Consider the following 18,287-nt stretch of genomic DNA (forward strand, 5'->3'; position numbering starts at 1 on the left):
TCTCCTTCCTCTCTTTGGCTGCTCATCCTTTCCGTCCTTCAGTATCTCCTCTAACACGCTGGGGATCATAAGCCCCATGAAATCAGTCCCTGCCCCACAACTCTGCCTCTTCTCATGCACCAGAAACTACACCTTCCCTTTCGACCGGAATGTGTTCAGGTTCCCATCCCTCAAACGGGCTTTCCCCCCTGCCTAGAATGCCCTCCCTCCCACACGACCTCCCCAGCCGCCTCCTCACAAACCGGGTCAGATCCACTCTTCGAAGCTCCGCAAGCCCCCGGTACGTTTCTCTACCCTTTTACACGGAAGGTGAGTCTTTGCCTACACACGTCGGTCACTCTCACCGGGCTGTCCAGCGCCTCCAGGGCAGGGCTGCCGGACTCTTCTTCGAGGCCCCTCTCCAGGTCTGGCCCAGAAAAGGTATTCAGGTTTGTTGAAGCCACGAACGAAAGGGATTGAGAGACAGGTAAGAAAAACTGCTCTAGCTAAGCCACGGACGAAGTGCAAGGAAGAGCCCGCCGGCGCGGCCACTCACCGATGAGGACCGCGTTGTCCAGGTTTCGGAGCTGGGCCAACAGTTGCCCCCGCGCTTGGAAGATGGGCAGACTCCGGCGCTGCAGCTCCACAGCTTCAGGGTAGGGACTGGCCGAGGGCTGGGCCAGGGGCGGCTGCTGCCTCCGGCCTCCTCCTCCACCTCTGCCGCCGCTGCCCGCAGTCAGCAGCATCACCACTTGCCTCCCGGGAGGGAAGGACCCAGCGCGGCTCGGAGGTCCAGAGCCTGGCCGGAATCTCTTGGCCGGCGGGAAGCCCGCCTCCTCCGGCATGTCGGGAGGGCACCGCGGCGGGAGGCGCAAGCGCCGGCAGCTCCTACCCCCTCTCAGGTGCAGACAACAGGCGCGCACCGCCCCTTCCTCGCCGCCACGTGGTGGCGGCTCCCGGCGACCACCGATGACCTCACGGCCGCTCCAGTCTTTAGAAAAGGGACTGCATCTCCCAGCATGCCTTGGGGGCTTGGGAAGGCTTTCACTTCCTAGGGGTGGGAAAAGCAGGGCCTGAGGTACAACCAGGAAAAGGCCCGGAGCTACAACCGGGAAACACAGGATGTACGGTTCCGTGGGACTGTAGTCTTGGTTAACGAGGTTTTTCTCATTGTTTTTTTTTTTTTTTTTTTTTTTTTTGAGACGGAGTTTTGCTCTTGTTGCCCAGGCTGGAGTGCAATGGCGCGATCTCGGCTCACACAGCAACCTCCGCCTCCTGGGTTCAAGCGATTCTCCTGCCTCAGCCTCCAAAGTAGCTGGGGTTACAGGCGTGCGCCACCGCCCCGTCTAATTTTGTATTTTTAGTAGAGACAGGGTTTATCCATGTTGGTCAGGCTGGTCTTGAACTCCCGACCTCAGGTGATCCGCCTGCCTCGGCCTCCCAAAGTGCTGGGATTATAGGCGTGAGCCACCGCGCCCGGCCCATTGTTTTGTTCTAGTAGCATTACTTCTTTTCAGTAAACCCGCGTTTTCCCCTTCTCTGTCCAAATAACAGTCACTCTTCAAGGAAAGTACTTAATTCTGTAAAATCAATGAGAAGCGCAAACGTGCATTGTCTAATCCTCTAAACAACTTATAAGTTATGTGGTATATACTGGTTATTAGATTATCTCAAATTTACAGATGAAGAAATTGAGTCATCTTAGTCATTCAGATGTCCCCAAATCATAATTTTGTGATCATCTTGTGTTACAGAAAGGAAAACCAATTCTGATATACATGAATTTAACTCAGAAAATGACTCCTCCAACGGATGTGGTCGCCTCCAGTAATACAAGCAGAGAAAGGAGGGAGTTCAATGAAACTAAAATTGTCTTTTATCTTTCCTTTCCCCCAACCATTCCAGCCAGACTCTCAAGTTCTCTACATGGCTGTGCAACCCCATCACAGACACTTCAGTGAAGATTCAGAACTGCAGCAGAAAAAAGTAGGATTATAACTAGTTCTTCCTTACCCTCCTAAAAGTTCTTAGATGATTTGCTAATTTACCACGGAGAATGCCAAGTAGCTGTTTGCTCTTACAGGAAATGTGATTTCCAGAGAATACACCGTAAGCTTCAGCTCATGTGAAGGGTATCTTCTGAAGCTCGTTTCCATGAAACTCGCCCTGTTAAATATCTCCCTTCCCGTGATTCGTGAGAGAGCCAGTCTAAAAACAAAAAACCTCCCCTTTGCTCCAGGTCGGAGATAATTTTCCTCTAGTTGCTGACAGTTTGGTGACCAGGCATTACTGAAAATGTGCACGTTGAACCAGCAGCAGATTTGTGTTTAAGAATAAACTGACAAATTTTCACTTCCTACCCTGAAATATTTAGAAAGGCAACCCAAAACTACAAGGGATAATAAATGTTAACTCTCAAATTATGGACTTTGAGTAAAGACATCCCAGTCCTTTTTCCCAGTGTGCTTTCCAGAGTAACTTAAGGTAGGAGTCCTATGTTCCAAATGATTACAATAATTTAGGTAATGTAAATGGGTGGACTTATTTCTTGATTGAGCACATTCCACCTCTAGATGCAGCCCCTAATCATTTCTAGGCAAGGGCTGTCATGTAGACCTATTATTGCCAGATCTTCCAATTTTCTCAAGAAAAGCCAAAAGTGAAGATTTTTATCTGTCAATGTTAAATACAGGCTTAAACTTAAAAAAAAAAAAGTACTGTCAAAACAAAGCACATAGGTAGGTAACCAATCTGTAGGTAACTCATCCATAATCTCTGGCCTAATGATCCAGCTATTCTATAGCCTCAAAGCTAAGAGGACCAAAGAGTGGAAAAATTAAGTCCTATATATGTATCAAGCCATGCTGCCCACATTTCTCCCATTGGTAGACTGAAATCTGCTGTTTCTCCTGAAGAAGTCTCTTGGGGTTCACCAGCTTTCATATGTAGATATTGACAAGCTAATAACTATTCAGAGAATATCCTGGTTCTTCCTTCAAACGACGAAGTGTCAGACACATTTCATTTTTAACTTGTCTGGGATGGTCTGTGGACTTAACTGGTCTGATCACGACCATAACAGCTGGTGGTCACCTTTGCTTTTCCGACCACCAAATTACTGCCCTTGATCATGTTCAGTTTCCCTCTATCCCACTTTCAGAGACAACCACAAGCTTCAGCAACTAGGCTCAAGCTTGCATGCATACACTTTAATCCCTCTATAATTAAAAATACCAGATAATACTTTGCTGATCAATAAACAAAGGTATTTATTCAGCACCCATGTGCCAAGCACTGCGCTAGGCACTGTGGTGGATACAAAAATTAAGACATGGTCCCTGCCCTTAAGGAGCTTACATTCTCATGAGGGAGACAAGACTAATATACATGTACCAGCTAGGAACAGTACAAGACAATATATAATTTGGCGTTAAGAATATGTCATACAGACTTGAAGCTTTATAGGGATTCAGAGACAGACAATAATATAGGCCTTAGAGTCAAGATTTTTTGAGGAATCAGGAACAAGGCCAGGCCTTGAAGAACTGAAGAGACTTAAGTTGAGGTCCCTGTTAGGTAGAAGTGGGAGTAAAGTTAAGAAAAAAACAAGTATGCATATAATGTAGGGGCTTACTAAGAAGTCACTGTGGATTTCTGAGCAGAGGAGTGACTTGATCATACAAGATTCAACAATTTTATTGCAAACTCATAAAATATGTTTAAGTAGCCTGGAGACATCCTACAGAACACAGAAAATAATGGCAGGATCATGACTAACAACATAGCTGGAACTCACCTGTCAAAGAAAAACAGCTACAACATAAAACACTGGCAGGATAGATGACAATAGTTCTAGGAAGCCCATTACTCAACATGGCAATAGCTCCAATGCTTCCTTATTTTCAGAGGCCCCAGAGACTGAGGGTTTCATTATCCAGACCCAGGACTTAGGTGTTCTGCTTCTAGAGACTACACAAGAGGTATGAAAGATATGAGGACATACAAGAGTGACACAGAAAAAACAAGTGGAAGAGAGAAACAAATAGAAATCCATACTGGAAAAAAACGCACTGAAATGTATATAAAATGTATCTCCTAAGGAGATGCAATTTGTATGTCCATTTATTTTTAAATGAACATATACTGTATTTCCATAACAAACAAAAAACACTATGCTTTAGTCAAGTGTGCTTTTCAGTATCACTAGAAGAATCCAGGAATCCCTCAAATTATGTGTAAGGTTAGTTGGTTGGTCTCAAAATTCCATGTATCAAAATCTCACTTTCAGTTTATTTGCATTGTGAAAGGGAAGTGTGTTCTGGAAGAACTAAGATTGAGAGGTAAATTGGGGAGAAAGTAAGGACTTTTCCTTATGTCCATTCAAGCACAGGTATCCTGTCAAGCAACACAGGGCTAGGAATGGTGGTTGTAGGGCTGGCCAAACTGATGAGAGGTGATTGAAATTACCACTGCTCAGGACACAGTGTAGTCAGTCACACAGCAGGGCATCCTGCCACTGGGAACTTGCACCCAAAAAATCGGAGAAATCAAAAACCCTGTAACTGCCTGCCTTTAGGCTGTACATTCAAAATGTATTTCCTGTTTTACCTAGTCATTAATGTATACAGATATTCCCTACTTAAATGAACAGTGAGTTAACAGACTTTAGGATTAGTATTTTACCACAAAAATGCCATTCATTGCATAACTCCAACTCAGGGAGAACAAATAAAACTAGAGAAACTCATTTCTAGCCCAAAAACAATTTAAAAAAAAAAAACAAAAAAACAAAACTCTAACAAACGTCACTGATAAAGCGTTCTTGAGCAAAAACAAGATAGGATAAAACTTAAGAATCCCATAAGGATTATACATGCTAAGATTGGCTTTTAAACTTTGAAAACCTTTTTTAAACTGCTTAAAGAAAAAGCAGTCCCATAGACCCAGGTTCCATAAAATTGCAACAATCATATTCAAAGTTATTAGCAACATGTAAAATACTTAAATACCATTAGTTATGCAATTCCATTTAAAGACATTAAAACACTTTTCACTTCAGAAACAATCTGAAAATTCCTATTTAGGATGTCCATTATGTTTAAGCCTATGTCTATCTTTCTGAGGACAATGTCTGGAAAGCTACCCCTTAACAAAGGTTGAATGAACTACTACTAACAATCCACTTTTGGGAAAGGGACCTGTGCCTACATGCCGTTAATGAAAGCTGTTTGGAATCATCTCTTTCCTAGGGGTGCTCTTTCGACTCTTCCAGGTTCTGGAAGTTACTTAAGCAGTGTGAATGCAAACCTGCTGAGACTCAGGGAAGACTTAATATTTAGGGGAAGTATTTATTGAACCACAGCATTAAGTGCCTACTTCTGTGGACCCTGTCTAATTTCTACCTGATTGGGAAGGTAATTCAGGTACTTGGCTCTGAAAAGGTTCTTGAATTTTCACGAAGCAAATGACTAATGTTAACTAGCCAAAGACCCTGGAAGAACATATGCCTAGCTAACTGGTATCTGTTCATCTGGCTCCAAAGTCAACATTCTAATTTGGTTTCCAAATCTAATGAAAATCTGAGACCCTGTCTCTATTTTTTTTTTTTAATTAAAAAAACAAAAAACAAAACAAAACAAAAAAGGCAAAAAAAAAAAAAAAAGGCTGGGCATGGTGGCTCATGCCTGTCATCCTAGCACTTTGGGAGGCTGAGGTGGGAGGATTGCTTGAGTCCAGGAGTTCAAGACCAGCCTGGGCAACACAGTGAGACCCCATCTCTATTTAAAAAAAAAAAATAAAACTTTTTAAAAAATAAAATAAAAAAAAAAGTCTAATGAAAATCTTCCTAGTTTTCCAAAAATGTGGCCCTTACCAATCTTTCCCTGGATACTTCTTAATGGAGAAATGTAAGTAAAGCAAATAAGATGCCACATTAGCTTACAGCTGACTTTCCTGTAGCTGAATTCCTACTGCTACAAGAACCATCCTCCCTCCTTTTTTTTCATGTTGTCTGACAAAGTTTGGCAAAACCCAGATGGAAAACAACCTATCCAGATGACAGAAATAAATCATCTTCCTGCTGAAGCTTGCATTCTGGGTTAGTAAGATGTACACAACCACAGCATGACAGCCACGTATTTCCAATCCTGAAATGAAATCCAGTTAAAAGTTGTGAAGACACAGGAAGAACAGCTGTGTAAACTGTTCTGAGCTCAGACCTACGCAGGAGGGCTACAATGCATTATCAGAATTTAAAAGATCACACACAAAAGCTTTAATACAGTGAGAGAAAAATGGAATTCCGTTTTATTTTGTCCTCTCTGAAACTTCCATTTACACCATGGCCTCATCTATCAAGAAGAGGAAGAAAAGGCTCTGCCTTATACCATAAAAATCAAGTACTCATGTACTTGTTAGAGGTGGCAGGATATTTGTTTCTCCAGTTTTTTGGCTCTAAGAAATTACACTTTCAGTACCAGTGTAGTGAGGAACCACTGGCAAACTGTTGGAAATGTCTTCTGGATTAGTCAGTGTACCATTTCATAAAGTGCTTCTGGAGTTAAAATCTGCCAAGCTGTCAAAAGTGTCCACACTTTTGCAACAAAGGATAAAAGATCCCAGTGGGTATCACCGAGTCCTTCCCAGCTGGGTCTCATTATTGGCACTGCTGCTTTAACCTCCGAGCCGCTGGCCCTCACCCCAGGCGAAGCCTCCTGGCCGTTCTTCAGGTAGTGGATTGTAATTTGGATCCTCATCTGGTGTATCAAAAATAGCTTTCCTAAAAGACAAGCAACAGATATAATTTGGTCCCAGAGTCATCTCAGGTCCAAAGTACTACAAGGTCAGTTCAGGCCCCATAGGGTTTCCACCAATAGGTAAGCATTACACCTGCCTGCCAATTAAACAGTTAACACATTGTAAGAGCATCTATAATTATTAACATTTACATTAGCTTTTATCTTTTACTGATTTTAACTACAAAAGCAATCCAAATCATAATGATTACAGACAAGGAGGAAATAGAGATGAGCAAAATATCCTAAATTTCCAGAGGTAACTATTGTCAATGTTTTAGTTATTCTTTGGGAACTTTTACATTATGTCATTTTACAAAAGTTAGATCACACTACATCTGTTTTGTAACCTGACTTTCACATATTTATCATTAATGTTTCCCCTTAACCAAGGTATCACCCAAGTGTGCATCAACAGGTGAATGAACAAAATACGGTACACACATATAACAGAATTTTTTTTTTTTTTTTTTGAGACGGGAGTCTCACTCTGTCGCCCAGGCTGGAGTGCCATGGTGCGATCTCGGCTCACTGCAACCTCCGCCTCCCGGGTTCAAGCAATTCTCCTGCCTCAGCCTCCCGAGTAGCTGGGATTACAGGCGCCCGCCACCACGCCCGGCTAATTTTTGTATTTTTAGGAGGGACGGGTTTTCATCATGTTGGCCAGACTGGTCTCGAACTCCTGAACTCAGGTGATCTGCCCGCCTCGGCTTCCCAAAATGCTGGGATTACAGGCATGAGCCACTGCACCTAGTCAACATGGTGAAACCCTGTCTCCACCAAAAATACAAAAATTAGCCTGGCGTGGTGGCGCATGCCTGTAATCCCAGCTACTACTCAGGCGGCTGAGGCAGAAGAATCACTTGAACCTGGGAGGCACAGGTTACAGTTAGCTGAGACTGCTCCACTGCACTCCAGCCTGGGTGACAGAGCAAGACTGTCTCAAAAAAAAGGAAGGAAATTCAGGCACATGGTACAACATGGATGAACCTTGAGGACTTTACGCTAAATGAAATAAGAAATAAGCCAGACAAAAAAGGACAAATATCGTATGATTCCACTTAGGTACAGAGTAGTCAAATTCAGAGAAGGAAAATAGAATGGTGATGGCTGGGGTGGGGAGTTGTTTAATGAGTACAGAGCTGTAGTTCTGTAGGATGAAGAGAGTTCTATGGATGGTGGTGATGGCAGCAAAACAGTATGAATATACTTAATGCCACTGAACATTTAAAATGAGTTAAGATGGTGAATTTTATGTTAGGTATTATTTTACCACAAAATTTTTAAAAAATTAACAAGGTAACCCAAGAAAAATTACTGCAGAACATAGGAGGGGATAGTAAATGTCCAAAAGACTCCCTAAGTACTATGATGTAGTAATTCAAAACCTCACTAAAGAAGGAACCATTAAAGCAGCATCCTCAATTTGCACTTATATTTCTACTTGTAATCCTCCACAGTTGATAAAATTAGAAATGTATCTGAAAACTTCTAATTTATACTGGAGTCAGAAAATAGTATAATTCAAAATGAGTTTTTAAAATCCTTACAAATTAACAATAAAAACAATCATACCAACAGAAAAAATGGGCAAAGGGATGAATATGCAATTCAAAAAGGAAATCCATGTGGTCAATAAACGTGAGAATGTTTGCTCTCACAATAATCAAAGAAAAGCATATTAGAAACTGAGATCCCGGCAGGCGTGGTGGCTCATGCCTGTAATCCCAGCACTTTGGGAGGCCGAGGAGGGTGGATCACCTGAGGTCAGGAGTTCAAGACCAGCCTGACCAACATGGCAAAACCCTATCTCTACTAAAAATACAAAATTTTAGCCGGGTGTGGTGGCGCATGCCTATGATCCCAGCTACTAGGGAGGCTGACGCAGGAGAATCGCTTGAACCCACGAGGCGGAGGTTGCAGTGAGCCGAGATTGAGCCACTGCACTCAAGCCTGGGTGACAGAGCAAGAATCCGTTTCAAAAAACAGCAACGACAACAAAAACAAAACTGAGATCCCTTCTACTGCCCAAACATTAGCAGGATGGGGGTGGGGGCACAGCCTGGAATAGGGAGTCAAGAGCCCCATCAGACCATGCACACATGGAGGTGGCCTGACGAGATGTTAGCCCGAGTAGGATGGGGAGGCATCCCTGTAAGAGGGCAGCCTGGTCTGGGGAATCTGAGGGTGAGTGAGATAAGCAAGGCATCCATATGGGAGAGGTGGAGACTATCCCGAAAGACTGGTTACATATGAGGGGTAATTAGGTAGGTAAAACAATCATAATAAGAATCAGGTTAGGACAGATGGAAAGGGCAGATGGAAAGGAGTGGTACATTCATACAACCAAATAATACTCAGCAATAAAAAGGAACAAATTACCAATAAATACAAGAACACAGATGAGTCTCAAAAACATTATGTTGAATGAAAGAAGCCTTATACCAAAGAGTACATGCATACTATACAATTCTACTCATGAAGTTGTAGAACATGAAAAACTAATCTACAGAGGAACAAAATCAGAATAGCAATTGCTTCTTGGGGGACAGGTACAATGACTGACAGGGAAGGACATCAGGGAACTTTCTGGTTGATGGTAATTTTCTGTCTTGATAGATACACAGATGTGTGCATTTATAAAAACTCAGTTGACACACTCAAGATTTGTGTATTTTGTTGCACATAAATACTAAACTCTAGTTACTGATATGCACACTCAAGTATACAAGGAATTAAGTATACATATAATGGCACATACATTTTGGATTGGAAAGCTAGATGTAGGGATAGGTGTGCAATAAGAATAGGAAACTATTAATTACAGAATCTATGTGGTGGCTACATGAAGCTCACTCCAATTTTTTTCTGATTTCCTATAAGTTTGTAAATTTTCATAATAAAATACTGGAGGAAACAAATAGGAAAAAAGCTAGAATGAACCATGAGTAGTACTAGAAATGGGAGTATAGTATAAACCCATGTTTTTAAAAAATACATAGATCTAAAAATATACACGTGTATACATTATCATACATACATACATATAATTCCATTGCTCTGTTCACTGAGAGGATCTGGGAATAGCAACACTCCAATAGCAATGAGCACATCTAGCACCCAGATCTTGGCTTCTAAATACCATTCTCCACTTTAAAGGAACCAGGGCTCCTTGAAGAAACAGCTGATTCTAGGACTGGATCAAGGAGAGCACAAGATGAGCCTGGTATATCTTGTTGTGCCAGAAAACAATTGCAAAAAAATAAAAAAATAAAAAGTGGGGTGTAGTGGCTCACACCTGTAATCTCAGTGCTTTGGGAGGCCAAGAGACAAGAGGATCACCTGAGGACTGGAGTTCGAGACTAGCCTGGGCAACATAGAGAGACCTTGTCTCCACAAAAAAAAATATTTAAGAAAGAAAATAAGCAGAGCTTGGTGGTGTGCACCTGTAGTCCCAGCTACTCAGGAGGCTGAGGTGGGAGGATCACTTGAGCCCAGGGGCTTGAGTTAACAGTGTGCTATGATCAATACCACTGCACTCCAGCCTGGGCAATGGAGTGAGACCTGTACTGCATATGTAATTTCTTGTAGGACTGAAATTGTTTCAAAACATTTTTTAAAAATCATAAACAATGAGACATCATCCTACAACTATTCAACTAGGAAAGGGTAAATAAAATGCCTCCCTTGTTTGATGAGGATGTGGGGAAATGAACAGTTATAAATGCTAGTTGAAATGTAAACTTGAACATCCATTCTGGAAGGCGTTTGGCAACAAAATAGGAATTCTACTTCTAGGAATTATCTTTTGAAAATAATCATGGATGTGTGCAGAGATTTAGCTACAAGGACATTCACCACTCCAATTACAGAAGAGAAAACCAAGCACTAATGTCAATGTCCATCAATAAGGGATTAGTATAATTACACCATATCCATACCATGGAATATCACCTGTTATAATTTTATAACACTTCAGGGTAGAAAAAACAATTATGACATACTAAGTTTACAAGGTTACAAAAATTGTTTTTTGAGACAGGGTGCCACTCTGTCCCCCAGCCCGAAGTGCAGTGGTGCGATCTCGGCTCACTGCAGTCTCAACCCTCTGGGCTCAAGCAATCCTTCCACCTCAACCTCTCGAGTAGCTGGGATTACAAGCACATGCCACCATATGCAGCTGATTTTTGGATTTTTTTGTAGAGATGGGGTTTTGCCATGTTGCCCAGGCTGGTGTCAAACTCCTGAGCTCAAGTGATCCGTCTGCCTTCACCTCTCAAAGTGCTGGGATTACAGGAATGTGTTATGTTGTCCAGGCTGGAATGCAGTGGCTATGTTAAAGGCCTAACCCAAGAATAGCAGTGGCTATTCACAGGCGCAATCATAGTGTACTGCAGCCTTGCCTGGCTCAGCATTTTTAAAAAAGTACACAAAGACTGAAGAATACACATTGAAAAGTTAACAATGGTGGCCACTGCTATACCCAAGTGTCGGGATAGTGGACAATTTCACTTTCTTCTTTTTTGCTTACTATTCTACGACAAACATTTTATAACAAAAACTCACATTTTACTTCTCAATTGAGCCCTTTTTAATATGGCATCTCCCAAGGATACCAAATTCCAGAGTAGAAAGAGGTCTCATAAATCAAAGTTCTACTGCACTCCAGCCTAGGTGACAGAGTGAGACTCCATGTAAAAAAAAAAAAAAAAAAAAAAAAAGAAAGAAATCAAAGTTCTATCTCAGGAAACTGAAGTGCAAAAAAGAAAGGACTTGCTCTATGGCTGGTCAGTGGGACAGCTACACCTGGTTTCCAGTCCAAAGCTATTTCCACTCTGCTTGACTGCTTATCTCAACCACCTGCTTGGCAGGCCACAAAGTCCACCATCAGAAACTTTCATCAGTTTTGCCCATTTTGCTACCTTACTTCACTAAACGTGGACAGCAGCTTTCATAAAACCAGCAGGCTCCTACCAGAATAGAAGTTCTAGTGGTCATCTCTAACAATTAACAGGTTACTCCCAAGATATCTTGAGCCTGTTGACGTTGGTCTTGCCACAACCCTGGCACTGTCTGCTCCTACCCAGTCCAAGTGCTCTTCAACTGTAGCCAGAATGCTCAATCTGCAAATAGTTACTGACCTGAACTATGTGTACTAGGAGCTAGGGGAGCCAAAGAAAACAAAGATCATGCCCCTGTCCTGGTTTGCCTGTAAGAGTATGTAACCCGGTGTTAAATACTCACAAAATAGATGGTGTTTTCAGAATTCTTATTCCACCAGGTTGATTGGGAAATACATCTTCCAAGAAAAAATATATGTGTCCAACTGCAATACCTAGAGTCAAGCAGAAATAAAGGATGAGGGAGAGAATTAAAATTTAGATTGCAGGTAGACCTACCAACATAAATTGCCTATATTTAGGATGAATGTCAACATAATTATTAAAAATTAAGGAACTAATATTGTAGTATTTTACAATAGGTAATACATGAAGGCCAAACAGAATAAACATGAAAAATAGTAACAAAATACTTTTACAGGTAAAATAATTTAAAAAACAGTGAGAAGAGCCTTACCCAAAAGGTCCACAATGATTGAGTTCCCCAGCAACAAGGAAAATCCCATGAGCACCCAGGGCAGAAAGGGAGCCTGGAAGTTGAGAAGGCCGAAGAAGTTCATGCGGACATAGGGGTTCCTTCGGCTCCACACATAGACGAGCATTATTGTAAAGGCCTGGCCCAAGAAAACTAAGCTCACAAACAGACCAAAAAGCTAGCAGATGGCATTAAGGAAAATATCAACATTAAAAGTTTAATAGGGAAGACTGAGCAGGAGAACTAAAGATTGTGTTCTAACAAAAGTTTGAATTGGAAAAGTCAAGTTGTTACATCTTTAGAATAGAAGGAAAAACACCCAGAAAATAATTACCCAGAGCAATCAGGCAAAAATCTGCTTAGGCTAAATTATCAAGATTTACAGCTACTTCAAACAAATACTCTGCTTTCGTGAAGTTCTTGCCTCTTTGGAAAATGTGTTAATTCTTCGGTCAATAATTATATTAAAGCTTGCTCACGATTAGCACCTTTACAGAGATGAATAAAGCTAGCTGGAACAAAACCATCTTGTCAGACCGTACCATATCTAAGTCTATTGTATAGGTGAAAATTCTTTTTCTGAAAAAATAATTTATTGGTTTTGATAGCCACCAAGTAAATGTCTTACCAACTTAGTTTAAAAGTGAAGTACGCCAAGCAGTAATGATATAACTGAGTTGCTTAACAGTAACCCACCTGGGTTAAAAGTTCCTTTGACTTGCTCATCCTGTCCGACTGCTAGGCTTGGAAACTTGTCACAGAAAATGTGCTGTAAAATAAATGATAGTGCCCTGAAGCTAAGATCTAGAGAACTGTGGGAGACAGATGACAAGCTTTAGGAAGAGCCAGGGTGTTCTTCAACATTTTCCCGTGTTCTGTTTGTTGAAGGATACAGTCATTAAGAATCCACCAAAAAGGAACATAAATACAAAGTCTGCTGTCCGACCTCGGAAAGAGCCTTCTTCTAGCATTCGACAGTAACGATATCTTAAGTTCCAAGTTAAGAAAATATTAAGCACACGAATATGAACAAAGTAAAAATTTAATGTTATCTTGTAAGTACACCTGGATTCCATATTATTTGTAATTAGTCAAGTCTTCATTTGTATAAGAATGTTTGAGTGGTAATGTGATTACTTTTTTACCAAGCATTTTAGAAAAGGTCAAGACCAGCATCATTTTTTACAAACTGTCCCTGGCTGGGAACTAATCCAGATGACACACAGACATGCTTTCAGTCCCCTATTCTTTTTTTTTTTCTTTTGAGACAGAGTCTCGCTCTGTCACCTAGGCTGGAGTGCAATGGTGCCATATCGGCTCACTGCAAGCTCTGCCTCTCAGATTCAAGCGATTCTCCTGCCTCATTCTCCTGAGTAGCTGGGATTACAGTTGTGTGCCACCATGCCAGGCTATTTTTTGTATTTTTAGTAGAGAGCAGGTTTCACCATGTTGGCCAGGCTGGTCTCAAACTCCTGACCTCGTGATCCACTGCCTTGGCCTCCCCAAGTGCTGGGATTACAGGTGTAAGCCACCACACCCGGCCCTCCAGTCCCCTATTAAACCTTTAAAAATTTGTATTGTCTTTCCTGTGCTCAGCCACACCTTAATATGCACCATCTTTGCTTTCCCACATCCTAACTTGGAAGAAATCCGCAGCAAGAAGCCTTGTGTGCTAAACTACTTTTCCAGCCTGGCAGGTTGAGCACCTCAGTCAATAAAGATGAATTACGATGAGAAAAAACTTTAATGGAAACTTATCAGAATGATATCCTACATAGGATTTAAAATGGATTCCTGCCATCCTCAGGAAGGAATGCAGCTGCAGATGAGTTGAACTGTAACTCCCTCTTAATACACAGAGGGCAGGGGTGGAAGAGGAATGCCCTGCTCTGTGGCCCCAATTACCATTGGATCAGAGCTGGGGTTTTCCTTTCAACAAACCGGAACTTGACAAGCCCAGCAGACACAACCACTGTCTTTCAGCCAGTAGTTCCAGCAACCAGGACCCAAGGAGATCTCAAGTTCCTACTCCTCATGAACCCATTCCAAAACTTATGCCCAAATTCTGCTAAATTATCATTGTATTCAGGTTGTTTTACCGCTTTGAACCTGTTGGTGTTACTGTGGAGGTATGCCTCAATTAAATCAATTCTCCCCTCCCTTGATCAGATTTGTAAGTAACAAAAGAGCAGAAGTGCTATCTTTTTATGGTTAAAACCTCCCATTTGAACAAAGTGACCTACAAACATTTTCAAAACATTACTACCTAACCAACTACTTTATGTACCACTGACCCAGAAATCATAGCTAAGATGGTACCAAAAACAAGTAACAGGATTAAAAGTTTCAACTTAATTTTTTACTTCCTAAGAAAAAGTTTTGATGCTGACCCCATTTAATAAAGGATACAGAAAAATCATGTTAAATAAAAAATTGAATCCGACTGGCCCAAAAAATAAGAAGTTGGTGATTAATCTCCATATCTGTTAAAAAAAAAATCAAGAGAAAGATGTATTAAGTAAAATAAATTACCAGGAAACAGTTCCATATTAATACAAAAGAAACATCCTATGACTGCGATGGTTGAGAAGCCTTGGACAGAGTGATACTCTGTTCTGAAACAAAAACGGGGGCATATAATCTGATGTTAGATTTTTTTTGCTGCTTTTAGTTCAAAGTCTGAAAGACATCATTGGGACTGTGACATTTGTAATAATAGGACAGAAAATTTTAAATTGTGATCGTCTTATGGAGAAAGTTTGCTGGAAAAACTAGGTTAACCGGCAGAACAGAAAACAGTGCTTTCATATGTAGTATCATCATATAATAAATAGAACTGACATATCAGAGAAAAACTTCGGGGTCTAATATAAATTGCTGAGAAATGTTTACATTAGGCAGTCAGAAACATCTAAAAGAAAGGAAAATTCTTTTTTTTTTAAACTAAAATTAAAAAAAAAAAAAGAGGTTCTCACTATGTTGCCCAGGCTGACTCAAACCCCTGGCCTCAAGGGATCATCCACCTCAGCCTCCCAAAGTGCTGGGATTACAGGCGTGAGCCACTGCACCCTGCCAAACACTTATTTTCTTGTTGGAAACCCTGATAGACCCTTCCCTACCCAACATCTCCACACCCACAGTAACCACTCGCAATTGGTAGAGTGCTTAACGTTTTAAAATGTCTACTATCTCTTGTGATCCTGAGACAAGCAGGCTACCCCCAATTCACAGATAGGAGATGAAAAGTTGACTAACTAGCTAAATATTAGTTATTCAGCTAAAAGTTGAACTTTTAAATGTCCTGACCAAGGACCCGCAGGAGTAGATGGAAACTCTGATGGCAAATCTAGAACTCCTAACTCCAAATGCACAGTGTCATCAAGAGTTTAACCCCAGGCAGAGTAAAGCCAAGTAGGAAGCAAGACTTACTTGGATGGAACTACAGCTCCATGTGAGTATTGTGGGAACACAGTGACAAGAGATGACAGGACTGCTTTACAGACCACTAAATTCTTGAGAATTGTTAACTATTAAAGTTGAAACAATTCAGTTCTACATATTAATTATCCAGATTTTAGAGTCCTCATCCTAGTGAGGAGACAAGCATATGCATAACTGCAAAGTAAAAGTGAGAGATGTTCTAAAACAAAGGAGGATGAGTACATAAAGGTTACACAAAAGCTGCGTTTTGAAAGGCAAGCTAGAGTTCAATGGATATAAAGTGAATGAAACACATTTGAGACAGACCGAACAGCATGTGTAGAGGCACAATTATTGGCTTTTGGGTCTCTCCCCTACTCCAACTATGGTAAGATCATCTGGGAACAGAAAAATCCATCTCTCTTTTAGCATTTTATTTTGAGACAGGGTTTCGCTCTTGTCTCCCAGGCTGGAGTGCAATGGCACAATCTCGGCTCACTGCAATCTCCGCCTCCCGGGTTCAAGTGATTCTCCTGCTTCAGCCTCCCCAGTAGCTAGGATTACAGGCATGTGCCATCACGCCTGGCTAATTTTTGTATTTTTAGTAAGAGACAGGGCTTTACCATGTTGGCCAGGCTGGTCTCGAACTCCTGACCTCAGGTGATCTGCCTGCCTCAGCCTCCCAAAGTGCTGGGATTACAGGCGTGAGCCACTGCGCCCAGCCTCTTTTGGCATTTTAATCACTGGAAAGGACCATCTCCCACTGCAATCTAATAAACCACCATATAGCTTTAGATGTTTGGAATTTGGTTAGTATGATCTGATCCCTGGAAGACAGATCACAATTTAAAAGCACTAACAGAATTGAGTTTCTGGACCATGGTGATAACACCAAGGTGGCGGGTGTGCCTAGGTGCTGAATGGACAAAATAAGGCCATCCCTGTGAGACAACCCCTAAGCAGCTAGCTAGTCAGCCTCCTCTCATACGACAACATTAAGTCTAAACCAGTGATTTCCAAATACAGGAACTGGACACATCAAAACGATGCAGGGAACTTTAAAAATAAAACACAGATTTTAATTCCTACCCTTGCAAATTCTGATTTGGTACTTGTTGAGGAGCTTGAGAATCTCTTCAAAGTTCCCTAAGGGATTCTCAAGTCCAACCAGGCTGCAGAATCACTGCTTTATATCCTGACAAGGCAACTTATAATCAAAGGTCCCCACTGGGTTCTTTTTTAGGATAGTGTATAACAGGATTTGCTACTAAACAGTAAGAAAAAGAAGAAACTGAAGCATTAATCACTATTGTGATGAACCACTTACTTGAAAGTGTTTAAAGATTAATTCAGGATTGAAGTACAACTGAAAAGGTGTGATCAATTCCAACTGCTGAAATAGAAAAAGAGCTTCTTAAAGCAAATCAACCAAGAAACAAAATTTCATCATTTACAACAAAGAATTAGTAGGTCTAGCAATTTCCAACTCTCGGTCACTTAGACTGATTTCCTTTAAGCCTTTCTTCTTAGGCCAGAGGAAGAGGTTGGTAAAGAATTCTCTAGGATTGGTAGAATTCTTTGTATCCTCAATACCTAACACAAAAAAGTCTGTTTTATGTTGCAATAGTTGAGGCTGACATGAAGAAATGAGGCAGACAGGTGGTGATATTTTAGACACAGGACAAATAAAAACAGCTGCTATGAATCTACCCACCACATGGGCACCACCTGAAACAGCTGTATGAAACAACAAAACTCACTTGAAATAACGGAGACTGGAGACCCTGCCACCGTTAGGGCTGGGTACCTCCAGCTAGCCCCTTATTTAGATTCAGAGACCCTTTTTATTATAAGCCACTCCCCTCTCGACAGTTTCCAGCTTGCTTTCCCCATTCCTGTTTCTTCACTAAACGGACCTTCCTCTCACTAGTCACCATGGTACCACCTGGCCATTGGCAGAGCTCTCGGACACATTTCTTGGGTGGGAGGCTCCCGCAACCCTAACCCGCTATAGGTCGGGCGCTCATCTCTTAGAAACTGACCTGACCCCCCATGAAGCAGCACTCCCTTCTCACGTCACTGGATAAGCATTCTTGGCGCCAACTCGAACCCCAGAGTAATCCCTGTACGCCTCCACCCATCCCCGGGACCAGCCCCTCTGGGCCTCCCCGAGGCCCAAACCCCAGTTTCCTGAAGACCCAGTCATATCCAGCCCAGATAATGAGAAGGTGGCACTGCAGCTGCTCACCACGGCGGCGGTGGTGAGGACGCAGGCAGTGGTGTAGGCGCGGCTGACCGGTGGGATCTGCAGGTACTCCAGCCGCAAGCTCTGGTACGCCATCTTCCCCACCGTCGCCTGCCCCACCCCCCGCCCCATTTCCCCTTCCGCCAGCAGGCCCCGGCGGCGGGGCGGGCCCAAAGGCTCCCCGCCCACTTTAGTTTTCCCGCGACTGCCCAATCAACGCCAAGCAACCGGCCAGCCGCCAATCCGTAGAGACC

General features: G+C 42.1%; 2 protein-coding genes and 1 long non-coding RNA gene across 7 annotated transcripts in view; 1 reads left to right on the forward strand and 2 right to left on the reverse strand.

Annotated features, from left to right (window-relative positions):
* DHX33 (DEAH-box helicase 33) overlaps positions 1–1,314 on the reverse strand; it is a 28,065-nt gene extending 26,751 nt beyond the window's left edge. The window contains exon 1 of one of the 2 annotated variants that reach the window (XM_003810157.5): positions 536–1,314. In XM_003810157.5, the coding sequence (XP_003810205.1) occupies positions 536–824 (289 nt within the window). In that variant the 5' untranslated portion in view covers positions 825–1,314. The remainder of the gene's footprint in view (positions 1–535) is intronic. The other variant, XM_008962515.4, reaches the window with a different exon arrangement.
* Positions 1,056–3,074, forward strand: LOC130540917 (uncharacterized). Its single transcript, XR_008954951.2, has 3 exons — positions 1,056–1,103; positions 1,885–1,965; positions 2,063–3,074. It is a non-coding gene; the product is annotated as an uncharacterized LOC130540917 (long non-coding RNA).
* Positions 3,075–6,257: 3,183 nt separating this feature from the next.
* On the reverse strand, positions 6,258–18,190 carry DERL2 (derlin 2). 4 transcript variants are annotated; one of them, XM_014341934.5, is made up of 7 exons: positions 18,037–18,173; positions 17,116–17,178; positions 14,778–14,851; positions 13,262–13,355; positions 12,351–12,546; positions 12,018–12,108; positions 6,258–6,757 (listed from the first exon to the last, which is right to left on the reverse strand). In XM_014341934.5, the coding sequence occupies exons 1-7, from the start codon at positions 18,163–18,165 to the stop codon at positions 6,652–6,654; spliced, it is 753 nt and encodes a 250-aa protein (XP_014197420.3). In that variant the 5' UTR covers positions 18,166–18,173; the 3' UTR covers positions 6,258–6,651. The 4 variants fall into 4 exon arrangements, with proteins under 4 accessions (XP_014197420.3, XP_003810210.1, XP_034797269.1 ...); XM_003810162.6 differs by having other exon boundaries at positions 17,116–17,181; XM_034941378.3 differs by lacking the exon at positions 17,116–17,178 and having other exon boundaries at positions 18,037–18,161.
* Positions 18,191–18,287: the final 97 nt, after the last annotated feature.

Source organism: Pan paniscus, chromosome 19 (genome assembly GCF_029289425.2).
Source record: "Pan paniscus chromosome 19, NHGRI_mPanPan1-v2.0_pri, whole genome shotgun sequence".
In the NCBI taxonomy this organism is placed as follows: Eukaryota; Metazoa; Chordata; class Mammalia; order Primates; family Hominidae; genus Pan; species Pan paniscus.

What these genes read in the sequence shown, in the direction of transcription:
- DERL2 (XM_003810162.6), bottom strand. Translation starts at nt 18,165, where the DNA reads ATGGGGCGGGGGGTGGGGCAGGCGACGGTGGGGAAGATGGCGTACCAG. An exon ending in TAATCTTTAAACACTTTCAA is followed by an intron (nt 14,852 to 17,115) that starts GTAAGTGGTTCA and finishes TTTTTTTAACAG; the next exon opens with ATATGGAGATTAATCACCAA. An exon ending in TTATTTAACATGATTTTTCT is followed by an intron (nt 13,356 to 14,777) that starts GTATCCTTTATT and finishes TTGGAACTTAAG; the next exon opens with ATATCGTTACTGTCGAATGC.